Below are 26,347 nucleotides of genomic sequence, written 5' to 3' on the forward strand. Positions count from 1 at the left end.
GGTATCGCCAACGCATCACACCACCACAGGGCCGGGCCATTTCTCGCCCCGAGAGCGCGATCATGTGATTCTCGTGTGAATGCCGATGATAGCGTGGGGAAAACGCTTGACGCCAATTGCGGCTGCTATTTTCTTCCTGATTCATGATCCCCATTCTGGTCAGTGACGCTGCGTCTTACCTGGAAAACCTGCATTCTGATTGGATAGTGTTGTGTAATTCTTCGGGTTTGCCTTGAATAATGTAGTCGGGGAAACTCCCCGTCAGCCGCCATTTTGAATTTTTCAATGCTCCGTCAACATTCATATCGTCACGGAATGTATTAAAAACTCACTCAAATTCAACACATAAAAACAACTTCAACTAAAACCATGTATTTTTGATTATTTTGACTTTCTAATCCTGAAGTTTCATAACTTTCTATGGTTCAGAAAAAAAGTTGACTGAGGAAGAGGAGGAGGAGGAGGAACAGGGACAGGATTTGATTTTATACATATTATAATATGTATAATGTAATTATATAATGATATTACACATATTACAATATGGTTATTTGAGGCCGGTTGGCCTCAAATAACGACTAAGCGACTCTGCCAAGATAAAACCTGTCCTCTCTTTTGTCCTTGTTCTCCTTCTTCTTTCCCTCATCATGTCATCTAGATTGTGTTGACTAGTATTTAACAACACCTGTGTTGCCAGATATGACAGTATTCCCTAATTGAGCAGCCAAATTGTCTTACCGTTTAACTTTGTTTATTTCATGCTTTTGTGTGTTGATGATGTGTTCTTTATTACACACATAATAGTTTTATCGTTTTAACATGATTTCTACACAGGCTGAGTTTTGGGCTGGTTTTTATTGAGGTGTGTGGGTTTTACGTTGTTTGGGCTATAAACAATGAGTCACATCTGGCAACCCTGGTGCTGACCGGCGTGGTGTCCATGTTTACGTCTGTCAACACCGTCTTCTGCACTCTGGGGCCCGAACCCATTGGGTCCAATCACTTTCACACGGCAGTCTGATGGAGGACGCCTTTAAAATAGAATGTGAACAATCGCGCAAACGTGAAGTGTGAATGGATCCTAGGATTATTGGTCAGCAGTTTTCTGAATCCTGTCAGAGGCACTATTCTTAAATCTTCAACTGAACTGTGGAGTGCCTCAGGGAAGTTGTTTGGGACCCCTTTTGTTTTCAATTTTTACTAATGATTTTCCCTGGTATTGGAAAATGCAACCATGGCTACATATGCAGATGACACTACCATGTTTGTATCTGCACAAACAGATATCCAACTTAATAATATTCTAAATGAGGAACTAGCCTTAGTAATCCACTGGATTAGAGCAAACAAATTAGTAATTAATGTTGAAAAAACTAAATGCATGGTAGTTGGCTCAAACCACCTATTAAAAACAACACCAATGTTACATCTGACCTCAGGAAATATGACAATTGAACAAGTAGATCATGCAAAATTGTTGGGAGTAATAGTGGATTCTAAACTGTCGTGGACCAGTCAAATTAATAATGTATTGAAGAAAATGGGGAGGAGTATGGGCATGATTAAATATTCTAGAAAATGTATTCCCAAGTGGTTGACCAAGCGAATAGTTCAATCACTTGTACTTTCGTACTTAGACTATGCATCAGTTGTTTGGTCAAACACAAATGAAAAGAACCTACAGAAGTTGCAAATAGCTCAAAATAAAGCGGCAAGAATTATTTTAGGTTGACCATATAGAACTAATGTGAGGACAATGCATGAAAGTTTGGCGTGGTTAACAGTTAAATGTAGATTAAATTACTTCCTAACAACATTTACGAGGAATGTAATTGTTACAAAAACACCCCAAATCATATATAATAAATTGTCATTTTTCTCAGATAACCATAATTCTGAAACACGTCAGGCCATTGACACAAGGTGTGCTTTACCCGGTTGTAAAACTAACCAAATGCAGAGAGCTGTTTGTTACAGAGCCATGGTTGCCTGGAATGCTTTACCTGGATTTTTGTTGTCAGAGAACAACAAAATATGTTTTCAAAAGAAGTTGAAAGTGTTTCTGTTTACACAATAATGAATTCTGATTGTTAATTTAAACTTGTCAGTAGGTGATAGCAAAATGATAATGTTGCTATCATTATGTGATATGTTTTTTGTTTCACATTGAACTTCCACTGTTTGGTTTGTTGTGTGTGTGTGTGTGTGTGTTTATGTTGCTTTTTATGTATTAATTTGTAATGAAATTGAAGGAGACCCCAGGCAGAATAGCTCCTGCAATAAGTCAGAAGCTAATGGGGCTCTCAATAAAATGAAATGAAATGAAAAAAAACCGAATGCCTCTTCAGCCATCTTCGGAATAGTGCCAATTGACCAGTGGATTATGACTAAAGTTTAAGATATTGCACAGACTACAGCAACAACTATCAACATTATTTGCTGCGGTAGACCCTTCCTGTGACTGTTTGTGGAGTTTCCCAAATATTGTCACTTAAAAAGGAAAAATTACCCCCAAAAATGTATTAAATCAAATAAAAAATAAAAAAACAAGTTGCATTATGATTATATGAAGTTTAGACTAATCAGGTTACAATTCAGCATCAATTATTAATATCATACAGAAGTTTTAAGACTATTTTCAATACAGCACCAGTCTTTCAGTAAAGCTGCCTTGACATTAGGGTGTAAATCTTCCGACTAAAATACAATTGAAACTCACCTCATGAGGGCAGAACATGGTTTCAAATACATCCTTCTTCAGCAGTTCATTTAGGTTCTCTGTCAAATTCAGATAAAAAAGGTCAAAACTGAAAGATGGTTAAATTATTTCACAATGTCACATTTTTCTGTATAAGCACATTTATTAGATTCCCTCACTGCTTTATTGAACGTGTGATTGCATAACAAGAGTGTTATGAGGGAAACCTGGTCTGCTGAGGAGGGACGGCACTTTAGATGCCGTGGTCCTTCTATCTAGGAATACGGCCAAATTTACAACCCCCCCCAAACTGTCGACCAGCGGGACTCCAGACCAGGAGTCAAAAAGAGAGTTGGGCACTTAGTGGAGTACATCCCTTCACCAAAGACAAGTTTGTCACCATGGAAGCCAATTGATTACAAGGTTATTTGATCCACCACTCCACTGCTCCCATCATTTGTCATGGTTGTTAGTATATCAGTGTAAAACAGTGACCACATGAAGATATTCAAACATTGTACAATTTCCATCTGACCTCCCCTGACCTTTGACCCCAACCGCTAACCAGGATAATGACATCACTGCATCATGTGGCATGTCAGAGGATAGGGAATTAAAACTGATAATTTTGCATTGTTTTGACATCAATCGGATTAAAACTGACCACATTATGTCACAAATAGGTTTTTGACCGCTTGACCTAATCACTCTCAAACTTTAATGGAACCATTCTTGGATGACGACAAATCATCCCTGAAAATTTCATGAAATTCGAGTAGTTTTTGTGAAATGTTGGTAAAATACATACAAACCAATAAATAAATGCACATTGACAAAAACATAACCTTCACTCTCTCCCTCTCTCTCTCTCGCCCAGAGAATCAGTGATCATCATGGGTGTATTATTGTTGTGTATATTCTTTCATTGATTGATTAATTAATTTAAAAAGAGCAGGCTTATTGCAATGTTAAGGTTTATTAATGACAATGGTTGGTTCCGATTCTTGTGTACCTGAACGCACCGTTAGAGCGAGTTGGCCTGTGATTGGCTGAGAGTGGAGAAGGGGGCGGGTCAGGGGAGTGTGTAGTGTCTGCATGCGCTGTGTGTGTCTGTGTCAGTTTGGAGGAAGAGCGGCTGGTTCTGTTTAATAATAAAGTGGCTTTGCAGACAAGAAACTTGCCTTGTGAGACACTATAACAGTAACACAGGACAAGTAACTTTAATCTGATTACTGGTTTAGAAATAGTAAAGCATTAGCTTACTAGTTACTGAAAAAAGTGGCCCTTTGAGAGCAACACGTTACTAATCAACACATTACTGGCATCACTGATTACACTATGTGGTTGTAGTGATTTATTTTTCTAGCCATGAAAATATGGACCCTTGGGAAAGATTAGCACATTATCAAGTGCTGTTTCTGCTTGTGGAACAATGTGGAGGAAGCATAAAATAAGTTCATGCAACTTTATTCAGGTAATCTCACTCACCTCCTGTGTTGATGAAGGTCTGATGAAGTATGAAGTGAACAATTCGGATCCTGAAAGAAGAATATGAAATTTAATGCGATCTACTGCCTCAATTACACTGAAATTAATGTGGCAATAAAATTGTGGCAGAAAGGTGAGGCAGCACACCTGATTCACATCAGGTGCTTAATCACATCTGCCCATAAAGGATGAGCCGCCCAGGGACTCAGGCCATGTTAACATGTACCTGGGTATTTGAATAAACTTGATGTTTCTCTGCTTTTTGGGCCACGCATTTAAACACAAACACGGCTATGACTCACCACAAAAGATGACTTCTGAAAACTTCTGAAAACTCCAGCCACAGTGAAATCTTGATCAAATCCGTGTCTCTTTTTGCATCTCAAGTGTGGTAGGTGGATATTTACGTCACAATTCGTGACGTGGTGTTTTTTTCTAAATTCTGATTGGTTATCATGGCTTAATGCTTCTTGCTACACTGCCCCCTACAGGTTTGGCTGCTCATAGCAGCTCTGAAGCGGCTGAATATCAGGGTCAGTGCAAATGAAGATTATTTTTTAAAGGTGGAGGGGGAAGTGTCCATTTTTGTAAAAGCCCAGGTACGTGTAAACGGGGCCCCAGGGTGCAATTAAATAGTCCCTCTTTTCTCCTTTCCAATCTATTTTTCCTTAACCCCGTGAATGATGTCACAGGGATAAGGAAAGTTGTTAGGAGGCTTCCTAAAGGCATTAGGGAAAGGCAATCGCGTTGTTGTGACCGCCTGACTGCACTTTCAGTAGGTGACATAATAATCCAATGGTAGTGCAAGTTAGTGACGTCAGCCGTGGTGAAAAACCTACAAACATAACATTCCTAGTTGGGATATTAGTTTTAGATTATTTAAAGTAGTGCAAAGCAGATTATTGCATTGGGAACTGAACATGATCAGTGTTGAGTCCTCGTGAGTTTCCCTGAACGTCCACATGAGTGGGTCCCGTTAAATGTTGTCACCGCAAGGAATTGTGGGGCAGCATGATCTCGTCCTTTGGTAAAGGACGCATCAGTGTTTCCTAGGCTAAAGGAGGTTATAAAGGAAGCATTGAGCGTCCTTTCTTTAGCTAATAGAGAGTTCAAACGTTCATTATCATGGCCGGTACATCGGTGCTAAAGGAAAAATAGACAGGAACAGACAGAGTGACAGGCGGAGACACAGACGGACAGCCTGAAAGAGTCTGTGTGTCTGTTTATTTTCATTGAATTCACTAAAAGAATGGTGTCCTAGAAGCCTGACTCATCAAAGGTGACCAGCTTCACTGCCACACTGGCTTCCTGTCAGGCCCAGAGAGCATGGAGGAGCACCCCAGGGGCAGTGGCCATATAGAAGACAGCAGAGGACAAGTTGGCTCAGCTGCTCGATGACATCACCCGGCTGCAGCAGGAGCGGGTGAGTAGGACCAGCAGCTGATTGAGGCGCTGCTGTCCGGGTGGGTGGGTGCACCAGAGGACCATTCTGCCACCGTCCCAGTGGTGCAGTCCCATTACCCGGAAGACATGAGGTGCGGGCAGCGAACGGAGGACGGTGCTCCAGGGCTCTGGAATGGCGCACGTCGACGACGGCCAAAACGGTGGTGGCGTGTTGGCAGATAGTCTCCGGGGAGAGGAGAGTCAGGCCTGTCCAGTGCCGGCTCCGGTCCTCCCTCCAGTCCTGGCAGGACCTCGACAGAATAGCACAGATGCGGTTCCTGCGCACACCAGGCGGGAGTCCAGCCAAGAGGTGGTGGCAGAGTCCAGGAAGGCCGGAGACAAGCCAGTGAACAGTCTGGAGGATGAGTCCTGGAGGGCGTAGACAAGCCATATGGCAGAGATGAGCCGGTGCGTAGAGGTGACAGCAGAGTCCAAGAGGGCAGAGACAAGTCCGGTGATGGTACTGTTGGTGATGGCTTAATGAAGTTCGAAGGTGATACTGGAATAAGCAAATGGCGAATCCAGCAGGCAACAATCCACATGGAACAGCCACGGGTGAGGCAGAAACCAAAGTCTCAATCCAGCAGGGAATTACTGGAACCCGTAGTCAGACGGAAGGCTGAGGTACGAAGCAGGGTTCAGGAGAAATTGGCTGGTCAAAGGCAGCCAGAGTTGTTGGCAACAGGATTTCAGTTCTTCTTTCAGATCTTGCACGGAAGCAGGCGACAACAATCTGGCAGTGAGCAGGAGACCTTCTGCTGAACCAGCCTTGATTGACAGCAGGTGAGTGGAGTTGCCTTGATGAGGTGGCTGGCAGTCAGAGTGGAGCAGAAAGGCTGAACTGTGACAACTGCAACTCGCAGAGCTGAGTTTAGAATACCTGCACAAAATGGAATTTCAACAGAAGGCATGGAATCCTGGTGTGTGTGTGTGTGTGTGTGTGTGTGTGTGTGTGACAGAAAAGGGTACCTGTTCGCTTCAGTTACTTCTCCGTTCTGGTCTCCACACCAGTTGCACGAGTCGGAGACTTTCAGCAGGTACAGGTAGTTTTCAAACATCTCTTGGGGAGCTCGCAAGCCAAAGAACACTTTGTCTTCATGTGTGATTCTCTGACAATGAACAGACATGTCTGTAGGTAATTGCTCAATTGTTACTACACAATGATTTTAACTTGAATTGGTTTGAAGAAACTTACTGTGATTTTTATGTTTTTCTTTTCTAACTGCTGGATGAAAGCTTTCTGTCTCTGAGCCTTCTGGTCCAGGTCGTCATCGAGCTTCTCAGCCACCAGTACGTAGTCGTATGTCTTCTGGGGAAACTGCCCAAGGATAAAGCAAAGAAAATACCTGATAGGTACAGCGCCCTCTGGTATGAAAGAAGTACATAAAGACACAGAGCAGATAAATGTTCCTCAGGTGGTTGCAGTAAGAATTTAACCTGGGCCTTTCAAAGCTTGTGTTAAGGGTCACATAAAAAGCACTCTTGGAAAAAAGTTAGCGTAAAGCCAAAGAAGTAAGTGCAAAACCAACTATCTAATTATTTACTCACTGAGAGACAGAAATATATGGAGATTTACAGTTTTTTACTTTTTAAATACCACAATTGTTATTTCAATGCTGCATCTGTTTCTGTACTTTAATTGTGGTCTGTTGTATTTGAAGTGTAAAAACTGTACTATAAATGTAATTATTAATACTATTGATTTTTTTAATTGTGGTTTTATTACCTCAGTCATATTGTCAAATAAACAAAAATGAGTGAATTCATTCACCAATTTAACATAGAAAAATGGAAATCGGGTCGTTTCGCATGTACCCACTATAAATGGGAAACGACCCATTTATATGGCTCGTCTCCCGTTTTTTCGTTTTCCAATATCAAGTCAAAAAACAGAAATCGGATGGTTTTCCGACATCACAATGAAAATCAAATGGCCGGACGGCCATTTTCAGCTCCTTTGGACACTACTGGTCCTATGCCGATAGGGCGATCATTTGATACAAGAGTCTCGGCTTCAGATTGAAAAATTGGTGAGACAGTGGCCACTTCCAGCCCGATGGGGGCTGCCAATTCCACACGCTTCTTTTGCCTTTGAAGATTTAATGGACTTGATAATATTGGCCACCGACCTAGCTGCGCTTTGCTCGAGTCTAAATTCTGGTAAAAGACGGAATAATTGTTCTATTTCATTGACAGAATCAATAAAGAACTTATTAAATGTAGTAGCCAGTTTCTGCAGATCATTAATTAAAATATTATCAACACTTATTTCCATAATAGGATTGTATGATTTCTTTAGTGTTCCAATAATTTTGTTAATGTTTAGCCAAATTACTTTGCCATTTCCATTGGAACTTTGAATTCTATTTACAAAAACGTTGTTTTGGCCTTATGTAAGGTATGAGTAATTGTATTCCTCAAAGATGTAAATCTGAATGTGTGTGAAGCCAGATTTAAGAGATATTTTAAATAAGACAGCTCTTTCTCTCATGAGAGCTTTACATTCATCATCAAGCCAAGGTAAACTATTACATTTTAGTTTACCTTTTTCCCTTTTTATCAATGGTTCCATCACTTCTTTGATTTTAGAATTATATAGGAGAAAGCAGATTTCAATAGCATTCACTGTAAATAACTCATTTCAATTTATTTCACTCAATGCTATATTCAGATTTTGATTTTGAGATTTTGGAATAAAACTACAGTGACTTCTTGGAGTAGGTATGTTGCCTCATCGTTTTTTACTCATTTTCCTGGAGAAAAGTATAATATTGTGATCTGAGAGTCCCGTGATAAAATTACATGTTTTGATCATTATTATCGAGTGGTTTGTAAATAACAAATCAATTATTTTCAGAATTCTTTGTTTTTCTTAATGTATGTAAATTCAAATGGTAAAAGTATAAAATCCAGCACACCTTCTGCTATAATAAGAGCAGAAGCAGAAAGGGACACTTTTATTGCACAAGCATCCTCTTTAACTCGGTCTATTGAAACTTTTGCCACACTACACTGCTATGGGGTTATATTTGTGCCAAAATTCTGAGCGAGCGATGGGAAAATTTCAGCGCAAAAAAATTAATTGTGCAGCACACTAATAACATTTTGAGGAAATATTTAAATTGTGCAAAGACAAACTTGAGATTGCGCTCAAAAATCATTTCTGCGCTCAGATTCTTCCTCTGCGCTCAACCTCTCTCTCTCTCTCTCGCTCAACCTCTCTCTCTCTCGCGCTCAACCTCTCTCTCTCTCTCGCGCTCAACCTCTCTCTCTCTCGCGCTCAACCTCTCTCTCTCTCGCGCGCTCAACCTCTCTCTCTCTCTCGCGCTCAACCTCTCTCTCTCTCTCTCGCGCTCAACCTCTCTCTCTCTCGCGCTCAACCTCTCTCTCTCTCGCTCGCTCAAATCTCTCCATGTCCGCGCTCAAGTCCTGCTGTGCGCTCGCTCAAAATGTGCAAAGCCCAAATGTGACAGACACGGTTGTCCACCAATCACAGAAATTTGGGGCGGGCGTTGAATTCTGATTGGTTACTTCGGATTCTGGAAGTGCCTCATAAGCGACAAAGAAGAAAAAGAAGAAGAAGAGGGAAAAACAAACTGCGGGGAAAAACATGTTGTAATCCAGGATCATTATATCTTTAGTTTTCCTTATTTCTGTTTTCCCCCGCAGTTTGTTTTTCCCTCTTCTTCTTCGTTGGTTATGAGGCACTTCCAGAAACCCAAGTAACCAATCAGAATTCAACGCCCGCCCCAAATTTCTGTGATTGGTGGACAACCGTGTCTGTCACATTTGGGCTTTGCACATTTTGAGCGAGCGCACAGCAGGACTTGAGCGGAGGTGGAGAGATTTGAGCGAGCGAGAGAGAGAGAGGTTGAGCGCAGAGGAAGAATCTGAGCGCAGAAATGATTTTTGAGCAATCTCAAGTTTGTCTTTGCGCAATTTAAATATTTCCTCAAAATGTTATTAGTGTGCTTGCACAATTAATTTTTTTGCGCTCAAATTTTCCCATCGCTCGCTCAGAATTTTGGCACAAATATAACCCCATACACTGCCCCCTGATGTCCAACAAGGTGTAAACACTCCTCTCCATACCAGACGAGGAGCTTCAGCAGGAGCTGGATGCTGCGGTTCAGAATGAGAAGGTTTTCACTGTCACAGAGAACGGAGGCTCACGGCTTTTCTCGGACAGCTGCAGCAACTTTCACATTGGTCCCCCGACCAACTGTTCCATAATGATGTTACAAACCTGTGTTCACATTAGGGACGGGGCCAATCCGATCCCGTATCAGTACCAGGTTCCAATATCAAAGTAATTCACGGATCAGAAATTTCCGATCCAGCCTGCAGAGACTTCCGATCCATGAAGCCTCGTATGGGCTTCTGCTGAAATGACTCCACAAGAGATTCCTTACCGCTGCTCTGCTCACTGCAAACTGTGGACTGGATTTCCTGAACGGAGGCGTGTCTCAATGAGACGTGGAGCAATGAGTCAGGAAATCCATTCCACAGTTTGCAGCCAGCGAGCAGGTTAGGGAAGCAGCACTGTGCTATCTAACTTTTCATGTCCGCTATTTGGACGTATTTTATGCTCAAAACTCTGTAACGCAACAACGTGGATGTTTGCAAAACCGTTGTACAGTGAGGTGGACGCTCTGCCGCCAGCTTTAAAACGCTCACCAAGGAGAGCAGCACTCATGGTGGCATAAAAAAAAAAAAAGAATGAAAAGCAGCTCTTCCACTGTAGCGTTCACATCGCCGTGAAGCTGCGTCCTCCACGCTAAACTCCCTGAAACCCTATTGGATTGCAAGAGGTTAGGGAACTCTGACCCTAATAATATTGTGGGTCAAAGAGGACAAATGTGCGAAAAAGGAAGCATGGTTTTGATTTGAAGAGTTTTATAAAGCTCAGTAGTTACACCCCAACAGGTAATGTGATTTCTGGACCACCCTGGAAAAGTTGTGTGTGAAGGAAAGGTGTCCCCTGGTGTGAAAAACACTGTTAAGCCTTTGTTCGCTCATATAGGGTTGGGCTTTTTTTTTTTTGATCATTCCTGCAATCATGTTCAAATTTTATGTTTGCCCAAAAACAGAATTAATTAATTCAGAAAGCCATGCATCAGAGATAACATACAGAGTCACCTAAAAGCATTTTCATAAAAAAAAAAAGAAGAAAAAAGAAAAAGATCCACCACACTTTGACAGGCATACAAAAACACACAGTGAAAAACAGGATATGGACGGTAGTATAAATGAGTCTGAGTGAAGCAGAACAAGAAACACATTCAGTCAAATGTTTTCAAAACTGATGTAAACCTATTCAACTTTTGTCATCTTTTAGACCAAGGTCTGCAGAATAAAACCAAAATGAAGGGATCGTAGAAAGAGAACTGGACAGGAAGACTCAGTGCAACAGACATTGCATGAACAGTTTCAGTCTCATCCTGTACACTCACTGGTGATGAAGCTTTTTGTGATGCCATCATATATTCAGTGGTCAATAAGGATATATTTCATGTTTCATGTCTGCATACCAGTATCCATTTGGAACAGGAACTAATTGTGAGGGCGAGAGAGTTGAGCAATTACTCACCATTTGTGTAAGAAGAGGCTCAGCACAGGGATGGCCTTCTGCTCTGTGACACAACTCAATGTCTTCCTAACACACACAAAATATTCAACTTTACACCACTGAAAACTAGAACCTTTGATATTTACCGAGGTGATCAGAAGCAATTATTTAAATCAACAATTATTTCACCAAATTCTTGACATGAATATTCAATGTTCTATTGTTATTAATGAGTGTCGGTGTCTGCAGCGATGTGAGGGTGTCTATATGTTTTGAGCTGCTGAAACAGAGCAACGTCCTTTAAAGCATCACTAAAGTTCAATTATATTCTCAATACAAATGTGTAATTTTAGAAAATATTAAATCTGAAAGCTAAATAAGCTAAGCTAAGTTTGATAAGAGCTGTGAAGAAGATGCTTTTTTATTCTAATGTCATGAATTGACACTTAGTTAGCTCCCTAAATAACATTTAGACAATTAGTCTGTGGAAAACTGGAAATTATATCGATCTATCCATCTTCTAAAATCCACCAACAGTAACCACTGTATTGCCTTTGTTATGTTCAAGTAACCCAATGGTTACTTTCTCTGGTAAGTACTTACTTATATAGTAAAGTAATTCAGTTAATTTAATGCTAATCTCTATTTAGAAGTAACTAATAACTTGAATTACTTTTTAAACAGGTTTAGCATGCCCAACATTGCCTATCATCTATCTGATATGCAGAAAATCAGGTGATCAATAAACAAAGAGATATTAACGATCATTGGTTGGATTATCACAACATTTTGTTGAACTTTGTTGTATTTCATAAATCTAACCACTGATTCTTTGTAGTCAGCGAGCAGGGCATCAATCATGGATGGAAATAAATGAGGCTTGCGAATGTTTGGGGGGGGAAACGAAAAGGAAAGTGGTTTTGCAGTGTGGTGGAGTTGTTAGGTAAACATATATTACTAAATAGTGAGCAGTGTGGCCTGTTGGGAGACCGATGGGAGTAAAGAAAGGCTGCTTACCTCCATGGTCTGGGTCTCCATGTTGAGCGGAGATGCTGGGAATGATATTAAAGTCCCGCCATCAGAAACAACACACTTCCTCGCGTCTCAAAGTCTAACTTCCGCATGTTTACAGGTGAGCTGCGGGGCATGCAGGTACGTGCAGGCCTGGGTGTGCCCTCTCACCTGTCTGACGTCACGAGGAATGCTGCGTTCAAAGTCCACTGGGAAGATCAGAAGAGTCACAACTGCTCCTTGGTTTTCTGCATTGTTTGTTGCATGTTTGTGGATTATACTGCCTTATTTGACATGTTGATTTGTATCTGCAAATTACAATTTGTGATCAAATCAGAGAGCAACATGTAATGTAAAACAGTTATTCTGACTTTTTTCCTCAAAAATATGACTCTTTTAAAAGCTTGATTAAAGTCTGAATTCTGAAAAGAACATGTGAAAAAAGCCAGAATCCTCCTCAGAAGTAGTTAATATTATTAACTCTCAATAGAAAAGCTCAGACTTTTTAAAATATAAACCAATGCCTGCCTGCCCCACCTTACTATTATTACTAATATTCCAAAATTTTGCAATTCTACATGTCATATTAAACTGCAGTTTGCTGCTTCTTTCCAGCTACAAATCAACATTTCTGTCATGATGATGAAGTTATATCCAATCTAATATACATATCAGAAATAAATGCATTATGTAATATACATGTTTGGTTTCAGTAGTTTCAGTTCAGTCTATATATCAGGCTGTCATATTCAAGACTAAGCTACAAATTGTGTGTGTTTGTGTTTGCATGTGTTTGAAGGCAGCAGTGGATTGTGGGCCAACACACAGTATGAGTTGGCCAAAAAGAAAGAACAAAAAAAACCCAAACAGACAGTTTATCCTCATTCCAACATAAGTAAAAAAAATAAAAAATAAAAAATAAAAAAAAAAACCTGCTCAAAGTTGAATAGGAATGTCAACAGGTTGCGCGTGTGAGTGTGAGTGAGAGGAAAATCAATCTAAATGAATAATTAAGCTGCTTCTTCATTAATATATAACATAATTGCATTTAATAAAGAGCACAATTCAAATAAATGCGCGTGTTTTAATATGTGAAAACAGTACAAATGAATGCACTAGAGACGCGCATGCGCATTGGTCCTGCTGTATTTCCATTGGTTTAAATCAGAGGAGAAGGCGGGGTTTAGCTGCTCCGTTCGTCTGATTGGTTGTCGTATTGTTGACCGTTTATGAAGTACCGTTTTGAAATAGGTGACGGCGTACCGAGCTTTTAACGACCAACATTTACCGTGTCTTGTTCTGTTAATATTCATATTCTTTTGTGCAACGAGAGTCGGAACATACGCCGTTCACTGGAAACGCTATGTCGAACCAGGCTGATCCGGATCTGATCATTACAGCTGAGGTGGAGCCGAGCCCGTCGAACCAGACGGATCTTGATCCGACCGGGAAAGTTGACTTGGACACGGAGCTCGTTTTAAATCCAGGTTTGTGCTCAGATTGTACATCTTAGCCAGAAGTGTCGCAGCTTGTAGGATGCTCTGGTTCTGGGAGATACTTGTTGACAGGCGGAGGACCTCAGGCTGCCCTTCCTTCATCAAAACCAACCATGACACTATTCTCACCACTGCAATAGGAAATGTTCACTTAACCCAATCCGTTTCGAAGAACCGGACATTTCTTACAAATGAGCGTGAAAGCCGCCCTGCTGCCTTGGCTTTCTTGGCAGTGGTTTTGAGAAAACGGCAGATTTATGCAACCTTTAGCATTACATGGAGTTAATGGCAGCTAAGGCGACACCGCTTGTCTCTCGTGGACTCGCGCTGGTCCACCGGTGTTTCGAAATAAATATCTTCCCTGTTAATTGGGGACAGACTTCTTTTCGTCGATGCTGCTCGTCAAGGCAGATGTGAAAATAAGACTCACAGAAAGTACGACACTTCAAAACTTTTGTGTAAATGCAGTTAAACAATATTCACCAGGACATCTTCATTTTGTTTTTTTTATATCTGTTTTACTAGCAGCAACGACGGACGATAAAGGAAGTCGGTCATCAGTTAACAGGGAAAGCAGTTAATCCAAAACACCGACCGGATGTTTGACACACCTGCCATACCTTCAAACTCAAACTAGTTTGAAGAAAATAAAAGGATTATCATAATTAGTTGTGTAACGAAACACAGGATTTCTACCTGCACTTGTCACTTATGACCAATTCATGCAAAATACTTTTTAAATACTTTTTTAAAATTTAGCCAGGTTGGGCCTTAAACTTTCTCGGAACCTGTTAGTATTAACTTTGATGTTTGTCAGGGAATATCTTCCCAGAATCTCAGCATTAACAGAGTGGGAGCTGGCGAAGATTCACAGTTGAAACGTATTTTTCCAACAGGTCAGTGTCAGAATGGAGAGGATGGCAAAAGAGATGAAGATGATGGCAGCAATGATGATGATGATGATGATGATGATGATGACAGTGGCACAAACCTTTTTGAAGCTGAAAATTCAGGGACGCAACTGCAGAAATGTGAATGGCATGGAGGGGGTTCAGGCCTACCTGATACCTTCCAGACCAGCCACTTTCTGTTCTATGAAAGGTTCAAGGCATACCAGGATTACGTGCTTGGTAACCACTCACACTGTCACCTTCCATTGATTTTGATCACTGATAGTAGTTCTTGTTTGTTTATCTGTACTTGTTTTGGGGTTTTTTTTCAGGAGATTGTAAGCCCTCAGAGGTGAGGGCCTTCATCGCAGACTACCTGGAGAAGGTGGTGGTGCCATCTGATTGGTTGGCTGTGTGGTCGACTGATGTGTTTGATGTTCTTGTGGAGGTAACTTTGGACATTTGATTTACCAGTACAGTTATGATGGGAGTTTCATAAACGGTTTCTCAGTTCAGTGTCTGTCTACACAAATTGACCTGCGGTGGGAAAGTCAAGGGAAGGAACACACACACACACACACACACACACACACACACACACACACATACACACCAGTAACTGAGCCACTAACACTTGGCTCAGACAACAAATGTACCGTAAACTCATCAATATCTCGTAAAAAAAAAAAACCAACCTGCAGTTCTTCCCTTTGTAGCTTCTCTTTGATATGATTATAAATACTGAGAGGGAGTGACACATGGATAGGCCACAAAATAAGTTTGTTTCACCACACCAACAGAATTTCAGTTGGGCTTGTTTGAAAGGAAACTGTCGATGCTGATTTCAGGTGCGAGATGTGGATCTGAGGGCTCTGAAGGCTTGTGTGAAGCTGGTGCTGCCAATGCAGTGTGACATCAGAGGCTGTGAGCTCACTGGGGACACTTTGAGATCTCTTCTGGAGGTCACTCAGCACAAAGTTGCTCTGCAAGAGCTGCATGTGGTGTACGAGGAGTCTGGAGAATTGGATCAGACTGCTGTAGCTCTTGAACACCTCAGGTATGTCTAATTACCTGTGCCTGCAGTTTACAATTGTGTTGTTCATATAATCAAACTGCCTGATTGAATCTTTTTCTAATTGCAGATTTTTTTATAAACACATTTGGAGACAGTGGGATGACGAAGATGAAGATGATGACTTTGACTACTTTGTCCGCTGTGTGGAGCCCCGTCTCAGACTGTGAGTACACCATGTGCACCCTGTGTACCCTTTGCTAGGGCTGGATGATCCCCCACGAAAACATGAAACGCTTACTATTCCTCCTTAATAGAAGAAAACCAGAACAATCCTAGATTTCTCTTCAATACTATAGTCAGACTAACAACGTCACAGCTCTGTCAAACCTCATATTTCTTGAACTCTGAGCAGTAATGATATAGTAAATTTCTTTAATAACAAAATTCTAACTATTAGAGATAAAATTAAAGACCTACTGCCCAGTGCAGTCACTGATCAACCAACCACATCTTTAGATTCATTAGTGGAGCCGGACCTCCAGTTATCCAGCTTCACTCTATAGAAGTCCTTGAGTTCTACTCAATCGTGGTTTCATCTAAACCAACAACTTGCTTACTGGAACCAATACCCACTAGACTGTTTAAAGATATTTTCCCTGTGATTAGTATATCAATACTAGATCAGATTAACTTACCTCTAATAACAGGTTATGTACCACAAGCCCTTAAGGTTACTGTTGTTAAACCTGTTCTTAAAAACACGCCTTGACTCAGGAGTCTTAGCAAATTACAGGCCAATATCCAACCTTCCCTTTATTTCTAAAATCTTAGAAAAAGCGGTCGGAAGTCATCTTTGTGACCATTTAAGCAAAAATGACTTATTTGAGTCTTTCCAGCCAGGTTTTAGAGCTCATCATAGCACAGAGGCAGCTCTGGTCAAAGTTACTAATGATCTTCTCTTCAGACAAAGACCTGGTCTCTGTTCTGGTCCTGTTAGATCTCAGTGCTGCTTTTCATAGTATTGATCATAACATCCTATTATAGAGGCTAGAACACATCATCAGGCTGAAAGGTACCGAACTAAACTGGTTCTGATCATATTTATCAGACCGGTTCCATTTTGTTAAAAAGGAGTTCCACAGGGTTTTGTCCTAGGTCCTATACTTTTTACTTTATACATGCTTCATACAGGGAATATTATTAAAAAACACTCCATTAACTTCCATTGTTATGCAGATGAAACACAAATCTATTTATCGATGAAACCTGATGATAATGACCTACTTTATAAACTAGAAGCTTGTCTTAAAGATATCAAGGATTGGATGAGCCGTAATTTCCGGCTCCTGAACTCGGATAAAACTGAAATTATTACATTTGGGCCAAAATATCTGAGAGACAAATTATCTAAAGATATATCACACTGGATGGTATTACTTTGACCTCCAGTACCACTGTGAGGAACCTGGGAGTTATTGTTGACCAGGATTTGTCCTTTAACTCACACATTACACAAATCTGCAGGACTGCCTATTTTCACCAATGCAATATTTCCAAAATTAGAAACATGCCGACTCAGACAAAACCCTGCACTATTTTTTTCGATCGTCTTCTTCAAAAATTGACCGTCTGAATGACGTCTGGAGGCTCGCTGCCTTAAACTGTGCAGTGAAAGGGAGTTGCCACTACTTAAATTGGCTTTAGCAGCCAAATTAGAGGTAATGGGGGGTGGAACAGACTGAACACAGGCAGTATTTTGGCTGCTAAAGCCAGGCGATTGCAAGTAGCGAGTACCGGAGCTAGTGCAGGTCAGGACTTGGCTATGAAGGTGGAGACTTGCAGCTTTGCTGTTTTTGCATCAATTAAAGAAGGAAAAACAGAGGGAGAGAGAAATTTGAAGCAGCAGTGACACATTTAGGAATGGTGACCCACCACTACTAAATGAATGTAGCGCAGGGGTGGGCAATCCTGGTCCCCGAGAGCCGCAGTCCTGCACGTTTTAGATGTTTCCCTGCTCAAACACACCTGTTATCATGATGAGGCTCTGCAGAAAGCTTGACAAGGAGCCACTAATTGCTGTCAGCTGTATTGATGTGAGGAGACATCTAAAACGTGCAGGACTGCGGCCCTCCAGGACCAGGATTGCCCACCCCTGCTGTAGAGGAAAGCAGCACAAGGAATGGTAGAATGGCACTCACAAAATGCTGAAAAACCATGGGAAGGAAAAAATATTTTCAACCATAAATTTGATTAAATCGATTTATTTCTTTATGTTGTCCAGCCCTACCCTGTGCCCTCAAAGTATGATAGTGTTGGCTTGTACGGCCTTTCTAAAGTTTGTCCTGTTTCAGCCGTTACGACATCTTGGAGGACAGAGTCCCAGCCGGCCTGGTTGAGGAGTACCAGTCCTTATTGGAGAGCTGCACCCACTGCTTCCAGCAGTTCACTGTGCTGCGCAACACTCTGAGTGACAGCTGTGACTCTGAGCTGGACAATGTGTCTATGGTGGAGGGCATCAAGCTGTGCGATCAGCTGGAGACCTTCAAGCGAAAGCTGCACATCATGGAGAATCCCCTGTTGAGGTAGGATCTCTAAATGGAACTTCATATTTTCTTACTTTGAGTCCATGAAATTATACACCCACACAAATGTGAAGAACTTGCAGGTGGTGGCTAAGAGGTTAGAGAAGCAGAAGTTTGAAAGTTTGAATTCCATTCATGTCACCACTGTGACCTCCAGCAGCCCCCCAGGCATCAAACGGTGACACTCCACTGCTCCCAGTAATAGGATGGGTTAAATGCAAAGTAATCAATAATTTACACAAAATCCAAAAAGACTGCTGGGTGTGCCCCACAGGCTAACCACATGTTGATTGTCCTCACAAACTGAGGCTGACAACTGAAGAAACGGGTTGTTCAATAGCAGATTAAATGTTTAAGACCAAAGTTCAAAAACCCTGAAAACAGAAATCTAAAAACAACTCTGTCATGAGTAATTGCACCATTCTTGTTGATCACTTCAAAAATGTGTTTCTGCTGCTTGATGCAAGCATTTCTAGAATCTTCCACTGTCCTGGACTGATGTCCATTTTGGTAAACTTCCCTTGCCTTCCATCCCTAATTGTTCAAAATCGGATTTAAATTGTGGATCAGATCACGCAGGGTGACCCAAAACAATGACTTTATACTCCAGGAACAAGTCCTTTGCCAGCAGGCATCATGAACTGTTGAAAACCCGTCGTTACACACAGACGAGGACATCTCACGAGGAATGAAACATCTCCACCACAACCTGAAGCTCCATTATTCTATTGAAGTAGGAGTGGGCGATATGGCAAGAATATCATATCACGATTTGATCACAATTCATTATTTACATATACCACCCCGGTAGATCCCAGCTAGCAGCAACGAACTAGATGAAAAGTTGTGGCTAATTTGACATTTTTGAGCACAAATCTCAAATGTCTGACTGCAGTGAATGCAGAACCAGATAACACCAGAGCGGCAAGAGACTGATTTGTTTGGGACATTTGATTAATTTCATTGTGAGTCTATTGTACTTGTTTCAGCGTAAGTTCTCTGCTGGCCCGTCTTCTTAAAAACTAGTCTTTCCATTTCTTTCCTGTCCAGGTATGTACTGGCCTACAAAGGAAATGTAAGGCAGCAGTGTGTTGTGAACCGCGGGCCCAGAGCATCGAGTAAGAAGGTGGTTCACGTGGTCACAGCGTCCTGCACCAGCATCCAGCTCCAGTCTCTTCTCAGTGCCAAACTCACTCCTCTGTGCTCGGCTGACGACGCTGAGATCCAGGTCAGAATCCCCTCCGCCATTCTGGACATTTACATGTCTGCTACATCATTAGCATTAGAAGATGCTCACATTTATCTGGATGACTATGAAGGATGCACGATAACTATTGGAACCAATAATGATTGGCTCAATATTGGGGGGAATGACATCACACAGACGAGTCAGATAATGATAAATTTTTTTTGCCGAAAGCGAGATCCCATATAGCCAATATTGCCTTGTTTTTTGCACATTTTCAGTCCGTTAGTTTGCCCTGATGGTGCTGGTCACATTGATGCACCACCTCAAACATACCTATGGCACCACCTCATCACTTATTGATGTTCAGCCAAAGTGCCAAGAGGAGGTCAGGGCCTGAATTTCACTGCATACTTTCAGCAATTCCACAAGACGGAGTCTGCATGCTAAGGATGTTTGGATCAATAGTGAAATATCGATACTTCAGACACCAGGGGCCTCATCTACAAAACATTGCATAGGATTCTTACTAAAAATGTATATGCGCCCCAAAAAGGCAGATTGGTAAAACCATGCGTACACAGATCTGCACGCATTTTCCTTTTTTGACATCAGAGTCCATCTGGAAGGTTGACAGTTCATATCCCTCCTCAGCACGCCCACGTAAATGGACAATCAAAGTGCCTCAGGAATAGTTTTGCATCTCAATCAGCCTGCTGATCACTGGCATTTTATGCCAAATCCTGGCAGAAAAGAAAATGAATTTACTGGAGAGTGAAGTGTGTATGGAGGCGGAGGTCAGGAGATGATGTTTGGTGTCACGGTCATAGCTTCACTAATAAAAGAACAACCAGCGATCAGCAGCACGTCGTCACCACTGGAAATAGTGCGAGAGTCTCAAGAGATCTGTGACTGCCGAGGTGGAGAAATAGAATCTGATCTGAAAATGGAGGTCAGAGGAGAGTGACATCATGGAGGTCAGAGGAGAGTGACGTCATGGAGGTCAGAGGAGAGTGACATCATGGGGATCAGATGAGAGTGACGTCATGGAGGTCAGAGGAGAGTGACATCATGGGGGTCAGAGGAGAGTGACATCATGGAGGTCAGAGGAGAGTGACATCATCATGGAGGTCAGAGGAGAGTGACGTCATGGAGGTCAGAGGAGAGTGACATCATGGGGGTCAGAGGAGAGTGACATCATGGAGGTCAGAGGAGAGTGACGTCATCATGGAGGTCAGAGGAGAGTGACGTCATGGAGGTCAGAGGAGGGTGACGTCATGGAGGTCAGAGGAGAGTGACGTCATGGGGGTCAGAGGAGAGTGACGTCATGGGGGTCAGAGGAGAGTGACGTCGTGGAGGTCAGAGGAGAGTGACGTCGTGGAGGTCAGAGGAGAGTGACGTCGTGGAGGTCAGAGGAGAGTGACGTCGTGGGGGTCAGAGGAGAGTGACGTCGTGGGGGTCAGAGGAGAGTGACGTCGTGGGGGTCAGAGGAGAGTGACGTCGTGGGGGTCAGAGGAGAGTGACGTCGTGGGGGTCAGAGGAGAGTGACGTCGTGGGGGTCAGAGGAGAGTGACGTCGTGGGGGTCAGAGGAGAGTGACGTCGTGGGGGTCAGAGGAGAGTGACGTCGTGGGGGTCAGAGGAGAGTGACGTCGTGGGGGTCAGAGGAGAGTGACGTCGTGGGGGTCAGAGGAGAGTGACGTCATCATGGGGGTCAGAGGAGAGTGACGTCATCATGGAGGTCAGAGGAGAGTGACGTCATCATGGAGGTCAGAGGAGAGTGACGTCATCATGGAGGTCAGAGGAGAGTGACGTCATCATGGAGGCCAGAGGAGAGTGACGTCATCATGGAGGCCAGAGGAGAGTGACGTCATGGAGGCCAGAGGAGAGTGACGTCATGGAGGTCAGAGGAGAGTGACGTCATGGAGGTCAGAGGAGAGTGACGTCATGGAGGTCAGAGGAGAGTGACGTCATGGAGGTCAGAGGAGAGTGACGTCATGGAGGTCAGAGGAGAGTGACGTCATGGAGGTCAGAGGAGAGTGAGATCATGGAGGTCAGAGGAGAGTGACGTCATGGAGGTCAGAGGAGAGTGACGTCATGGAGGTCAGAGGAGAGTGACGTCATGGAGGTCAGAGGAGAGTGACGTCATGGAGGTCAGAGGAGAGTGACGTCATGGAGGTCAGAGGAGAGTGACGTCATGGAGGTCAGAGGAGAGTGACGTCATGGAGGTCAGAGGAGAGTGACGTCATGGAGGTCAGAGGAGAGTGACGTCATGGAGGTCAGAGGAGAGTGACGTGACTGTCATGGTGACCAGGGAACCCCAGTGCACACAGTTGGACACCAAAACAGCTCCATGGTTGTGACTGCCACCGTGTCGGAGAGGTACAGAGACAGATCTGGTGGAGACGTAGTTTTATCAACGTAGTTTTCTCAACGTAGTTTTATCTGTTTATTAAAGGTATCAATAGCTGTTTGAACAGGGACTTTGGAAAAGGCTCAGGGGACTTTGTGTTCAGCCACTGGAGTTGGAGGAGCTTGTCTGTTCCAGCAGCAGAGCTTCCAGTGTGCATGGTGACACCAGAGCATCCACAGTGCAGCATTATGCACGACTGTCACTGCGCTGTTTATATGCTGACTCAAGCAGTGGGACTGATCGTTACACACTTTGTCACAATTGCTAATCAGTCAGTTCTATCCAGCGCTCTGGATCATTTGAAGATGAAAGTTTGACATATGAACATGGAGCTGCTGAGTCAGTAGTAATGGTCCATTATAGAAACATCTCTACCACTGCAGCTTGGCTGGTTATGATCACGTGACTCTATAAGTCTGATATTTGAAGATATTAACTGACGGGATGAATCTGGTTTCAATTCACCACTTTACCTCTAGTTTCCCCATCTCCAAAATGTGTGGGCAAGGTCCAAAGCTGGCAAACCAGTGTGCACATTCTCCTGCTAAATGATTTTTTTTAAGATCACAAAGCTTGTGTGGGAAGTGATGTACGTTTTGTGCATAAGCGACCTTTTCTAAATGAGGCTCCAGCTCTTTATGGTGTAAAAGCAATTCTTAAATCTACATGTCAATACTATTCATAATTCAGTCATAGAGATAATGTCTACCATTAACAGAAACAACATGGAAAATAACAAATCTATTGAGAGCTTATCTAAATGACATTCGGTAAGTGTGAACTACTTTTTCTCCCGTCAAGGTCAGTACAGTGTAAGTACAGTGGGACGCTGCACACAAGCTCAGTCAGTCACTCTGTCTCTTGTGGGTGTCTGAATGAGTGTGATGACCTCAACCATCCACCAGGTTGAGGTAAAGTTTGGAGGGTCAGTGTATTAATGGGCAGTAGTTGTTGATGTCGTCCGAGTGAGGGAAAGGATGGATTTTATCTGCTTATTTTGGAAACAACTCCTCAGAATCCACACTCGATGATAAATGTCACTTGAAATTGCTGGATAAAAAAAGATGACACCATTGTTCTCTCTCATAACAAAATGTTTTATGAAATGATCCCCATGTGTTACATCGTCTACTTTGGAAGGTTCTTGTCACGCTACCGACCTGCTCACTTTGTTGATCATAGTCGTGGTTCAAAGTGTTCTGCCAGGGGGGATTCTGGAGTTTTTTTTCTATTGGCATTTTTCAGTGTACGGAGCTTTGACGGATATTAAAATTCAAACTGCTCCAGCAGCCAAAAAGTTGTACAGAACATTTGAACAGAAGTGTCTAATCAAAGTAATATTAATAATAGTAATAGTGCTGTCAAAAATAATTCGTTAAAGTTTAACATCATTAATGTAGTTTTGTTTGCTTCCGTTTTTGTTTTTGTTTTTTTAACTCTTACCAGAGCAGCAGCATGAGCAGCGTCTCTGGATGCAGCACCATGACGACAGAGTAGCACAATACTAAGTGGAATGATATTAAGGTACAAAGCTTCCCTTTAAAAGTTCCCTGACGGCTGAATGAGAAAGTGAAAGTCATTAGCTTTACTTTGAAAAGCCTAATTTTAAGACCACAGAGGTAATTCTGCAGCAAAACAGCAGGTTGCCAGGTTGGCTGACCGGGAGACAACAAACTGGTAAACCTGGAGGAAATACCTGCAGGTAAAATATTAATTTCTCGGTGTGTGTGTGTGTGTGTGTCTCCCTCCCTCGCAATGGGTGTTACATTCTACAAAACCTAGACTTACGTTAGATGTTTATTAATGTTATATGAAAATATCTTTTTATTATTTAGCTGGTTTTTCTTAATGTTTCGCCAGTCTTGATGAGCGTGCCAAAATTAGTGAGTTTTTGATCGTGTTTAGGTGGTCTAATATGGGTGCAATGACACGCAAGTATAATAATAAAGAAACAAAAACCATTCCAGTTACAATAGGGTCCTTGCCTCCATGCCTGGTCTCCTGTGGAGGCATGGCCTTTTGGGCTCATCCCCTAAATGTCTTTGTCCATGATGAGAACTTTTTGTTGGTATTGACAAATCTTATCACATCTACAAATTCTAATGTAGATGAGCAGAATTTTTACACGTTCAAAAACCTAATTACCGACAGATATGAGACTACTTGAAGCAGAAGTGATAGTGTAAGGCAGGGGTCACCAATCTTTTTCAAGATGAAAGCTACTTCATAGGTACCGAGTCAAATGAAGGGCTACCAATTTCACACACTCCTCTGAAATAACAAATTTGCTTGGTTTGTCTTGAATTATATATTATTCTTAGTGATACACATCTATGTGAAAACACTGATCACGCTGATGATTTGTCACAATAATGATCAAAAATGACAGTTTTATGCTTCATGCTTGGGCATGATGTGCCATTTATACGACACGGGGCTCCCGTTCTCATTGCAAACACATCCACCACAGTATTAAATTGGAGCAGAAGAAGTGGACTTGATCCTACAAGTGGAGAGCAGACCGGAGCATCCAACTATTGTTGGGGACCGAGCATGAAAGGCCAGGACCCTATTGTATTGTATTTGTAATGTTCCTTATCAGGGACCGAGCACGAGAAGCCAGGACCGTGATGGAACATCTCAAACAAGCGGCGACTGTGGCTAAAACATGACTCTGATCGACAAAATGAGCAGATCAGAAGTACGACAAGAACCTGCCAAACAAGACGATGTAAAATGTGAGGAAAATTCCATAAAACATGACATTTTTGACGGGAGAGAACAATACTGTCTTCATTTTTGTTTTCCCCTATTTCAAGCAACATTTATCATTGAGTGAGATGGAGCAAAATCGTGCGTCTGCGTCAAACTATGCCTCCGAATGTCTAAAGTTTATGACTGACTGCTTCAAAACCCACACAGACTGAAACAAATTTTCTTCTCAAGAAATGATCATTTTATGAAAATGTTGGACCGAAAACTGTGGATTCTCAAGAGCTGTTTTCAAAATATGTGGATAAAATCCATCCTCTCTCCCACTTTGACATCATTAACTGCAGCTGCATCCATCAGTGTTGCATCATTCCCAGCCAGGATTACGCAATACCACTAAAGTTCTTGTTTATGGGCTGACCTGCTATCATCTGCTACAAAAACAAGCTCCCATGCTAATGTAAAGTTTGAGGACAAGCTAACATGCAGTTTATTGACTAACTTCCATCCTAATGTGCAGCTTTTGGACTAGCAAACATGCTAATGTGTGCTCTGTGGATGAGCTTAATGTGTACTGTGACATGAACTAGCTAACATGCTATCATCTGCTATATAAACTAGCTGACATGCTATTGTGTGCTCTGTGGACGAGCTAATGTGCACTGTGACATGAACTAGCTAACATGCTAATGTGTGCTTTTTGGAAGAGCTAACGTGCAGTTAGTGGAAGAGCTAGCATGGGGTAAAAAAAACAAAAAAACGTGTTCAAAATATAAGTCGTTTATTAAAAATAAGCTGTGCACACACCACTGTACTTTTCTGTGTCAACAAGGCACCAAATGTTTGGTGCAGCCTTGTAGGCTTTGCGGTGGAGGTCATTTTGCATTGTTAATTTTAAAATCTCCACCTGTCCAGTATCCAAGTTGCATGTTACCGATCACTTTTTCACGTATCACCTGCTGGTTAATAATGCAGTGGTAATGCAAACATTTTGGGAAGTCTGGGTCACCATTACAGGGACTGATGAAACCTGCATGTTGGGCGATCACAACAGTCTGCCGTCATGCTAACAGCTTTTCCAATGGTACTGTAGAGATTTCTTATCTCATAAGGATCACTAGGTTCCGTTTATGTTGTTTGGCTATCGATAATGATTAATAATTATCGAAGATAGTTATTGAAATTTAATCTGATGTGTATCAGAACCTCGGAGCTCCACCTGTCTAAACAGTAACTGATAGCCAATTCAGTTCTATCAGTCTCATAAGATATACTAAACAGTTCATCAGGAATTTGAATCAATAGTTAAATTAATTACAATTACCAGAATTAACAGTAAAGCTTGAAGGATTTTGGAGTTCTTAACACAGAAGAGTCGACATTTCATTCACCTTTGTGCTCATTAATAAAACAGCAAGTATGATTCCAAAAATTATATTTATTTACAATGAAAACAAATAAAACACAAATTCTAACTACCCATATACAGCTGTGTGTGTGTGTGTGTGTGTGTGTGTGTGTGTGTGTGTGTGTGTGTGTGTGTGTGTGTGTGTGTGTGTGTGTGTGTGTGTGTGTGTGTGTGTGTGTGTGTGTGTGTGTGTGTGTGTGTGTGTGTGTGTGTGTGTGTGTGTGTGTGTGTGTGATGGAACAACAAATCAAGATGGCGGATCACAAGAAACAATGGAGGTTATCAGAGAGCAGGAAGTCTGTCCTGGGGCTTTCAGCCCAGATAGACGACTTATTATATTAAGTGAATTATTTGTAACATCTAAGTGGCCATGGGTGAATAGTAATGTATTTTTACAGGACACAGATACATAGATTAATATTGCAGCAGTGCAAATAG

General features: G+C 42.0%; 2 protein-coding genes across 4 annotated transcripts in view; one reads left to right on the plus strand and one right to left on the minus strand.

The window, feature by feature from the left end:
* Positions 1 to 12,288, minus strand: part of LOC308133072 (anoctamin-9-like) — a 60,055-nt gene extending 47,767 nt beyond the window's left edge. For all 3 annotated transcript variants that reach the window (XR_013936720.1, XM_080500342.1, XM_080500343.1), the window contains exons 1-6: positions 12,216 to 12,288; positions 11,220 to 11,285; positions 6,825 to 6,947; positions 6,599 to 6,738; positions 4,187 to 4,236; positions 2,720 to 2,778 (exon numbers count right to left, since the gene is read on the minus strand). Coding sequence is in view for 2 of the 3 variants with exons in the window: in XM_080500342.1 (XP_080356468.1) it covers positions 2,720 to 2,778; positions 4,187 to 4,236; positions 6,599 to 6,738; positions 6,825 to 6,947; positions 11,220 to 11,285; positions 12,216 to 12,236 (459 nt within the window). In the remaining variant the exon portion in view is untranslated. The remainder of the gene's footprint in view (positions 1 to 2,719; positions 2,779 to 4,186; positions 4,237 to 6,598; positions 6,739 to 6,824; positions 6,948 to 11,219; positions 11,286 to 12,215) is intronic.
* Positions 12,289 to 13,572: 1,284 nt separating this feature from the next.
* shcbp1 (SHC SH2-domain binding protein 1) overlaps positions 13,573 to 26,347 on the plus strand; it is a gene marked incomplete at both ends in the record, with an annotated part of 31,172 nt that continues 18,397 nt past the window's right edge. Inside the window, 7 exons of the mRNA XM_080519179.1 lie at positions 13,573 to 13,696; positions 14,602 to 14,835; positions 14,928 to 15,043; positions 15,444 to 15,652; positions 15,738 to 15,833; positions 17,962 to 18,192; positions 19,243 to 19,420. Coding sequence (XP_080375305.1) covers positions 13,573 to 13,696; positions 14,602 to 14,835; positions 14,928 to 15,043; positions 15,444 to 15,652; positions 15,738 to 15,833; positions 17,962 to 18,192; positions 19,243 to 19,420 — 1,188 coding nt within the window. The remainder of the gene's footprint in view (positions 13,697 to 14,601; positions 14,836 to 14,927; positions 15,044 to 15,443; positions 15,653 to 15,737; positions 15,834 to 17,961; positions 18,193 to 19,242; positions 19,421 to 26,347) is intronic.

This window comes from Blennius ocellaris (genome assembly GCF_963422515.1).
Source record: "Blennius ocellaris genome assembly, chromosome: 1".
Classification (NCBI taxonomy): domain Eukaryota; kingdom Metazoa; phylum Chordata; class Actinopteri; order Blenniiformes; family Blenniidae; genus Blennius; species Blennius ocellaris.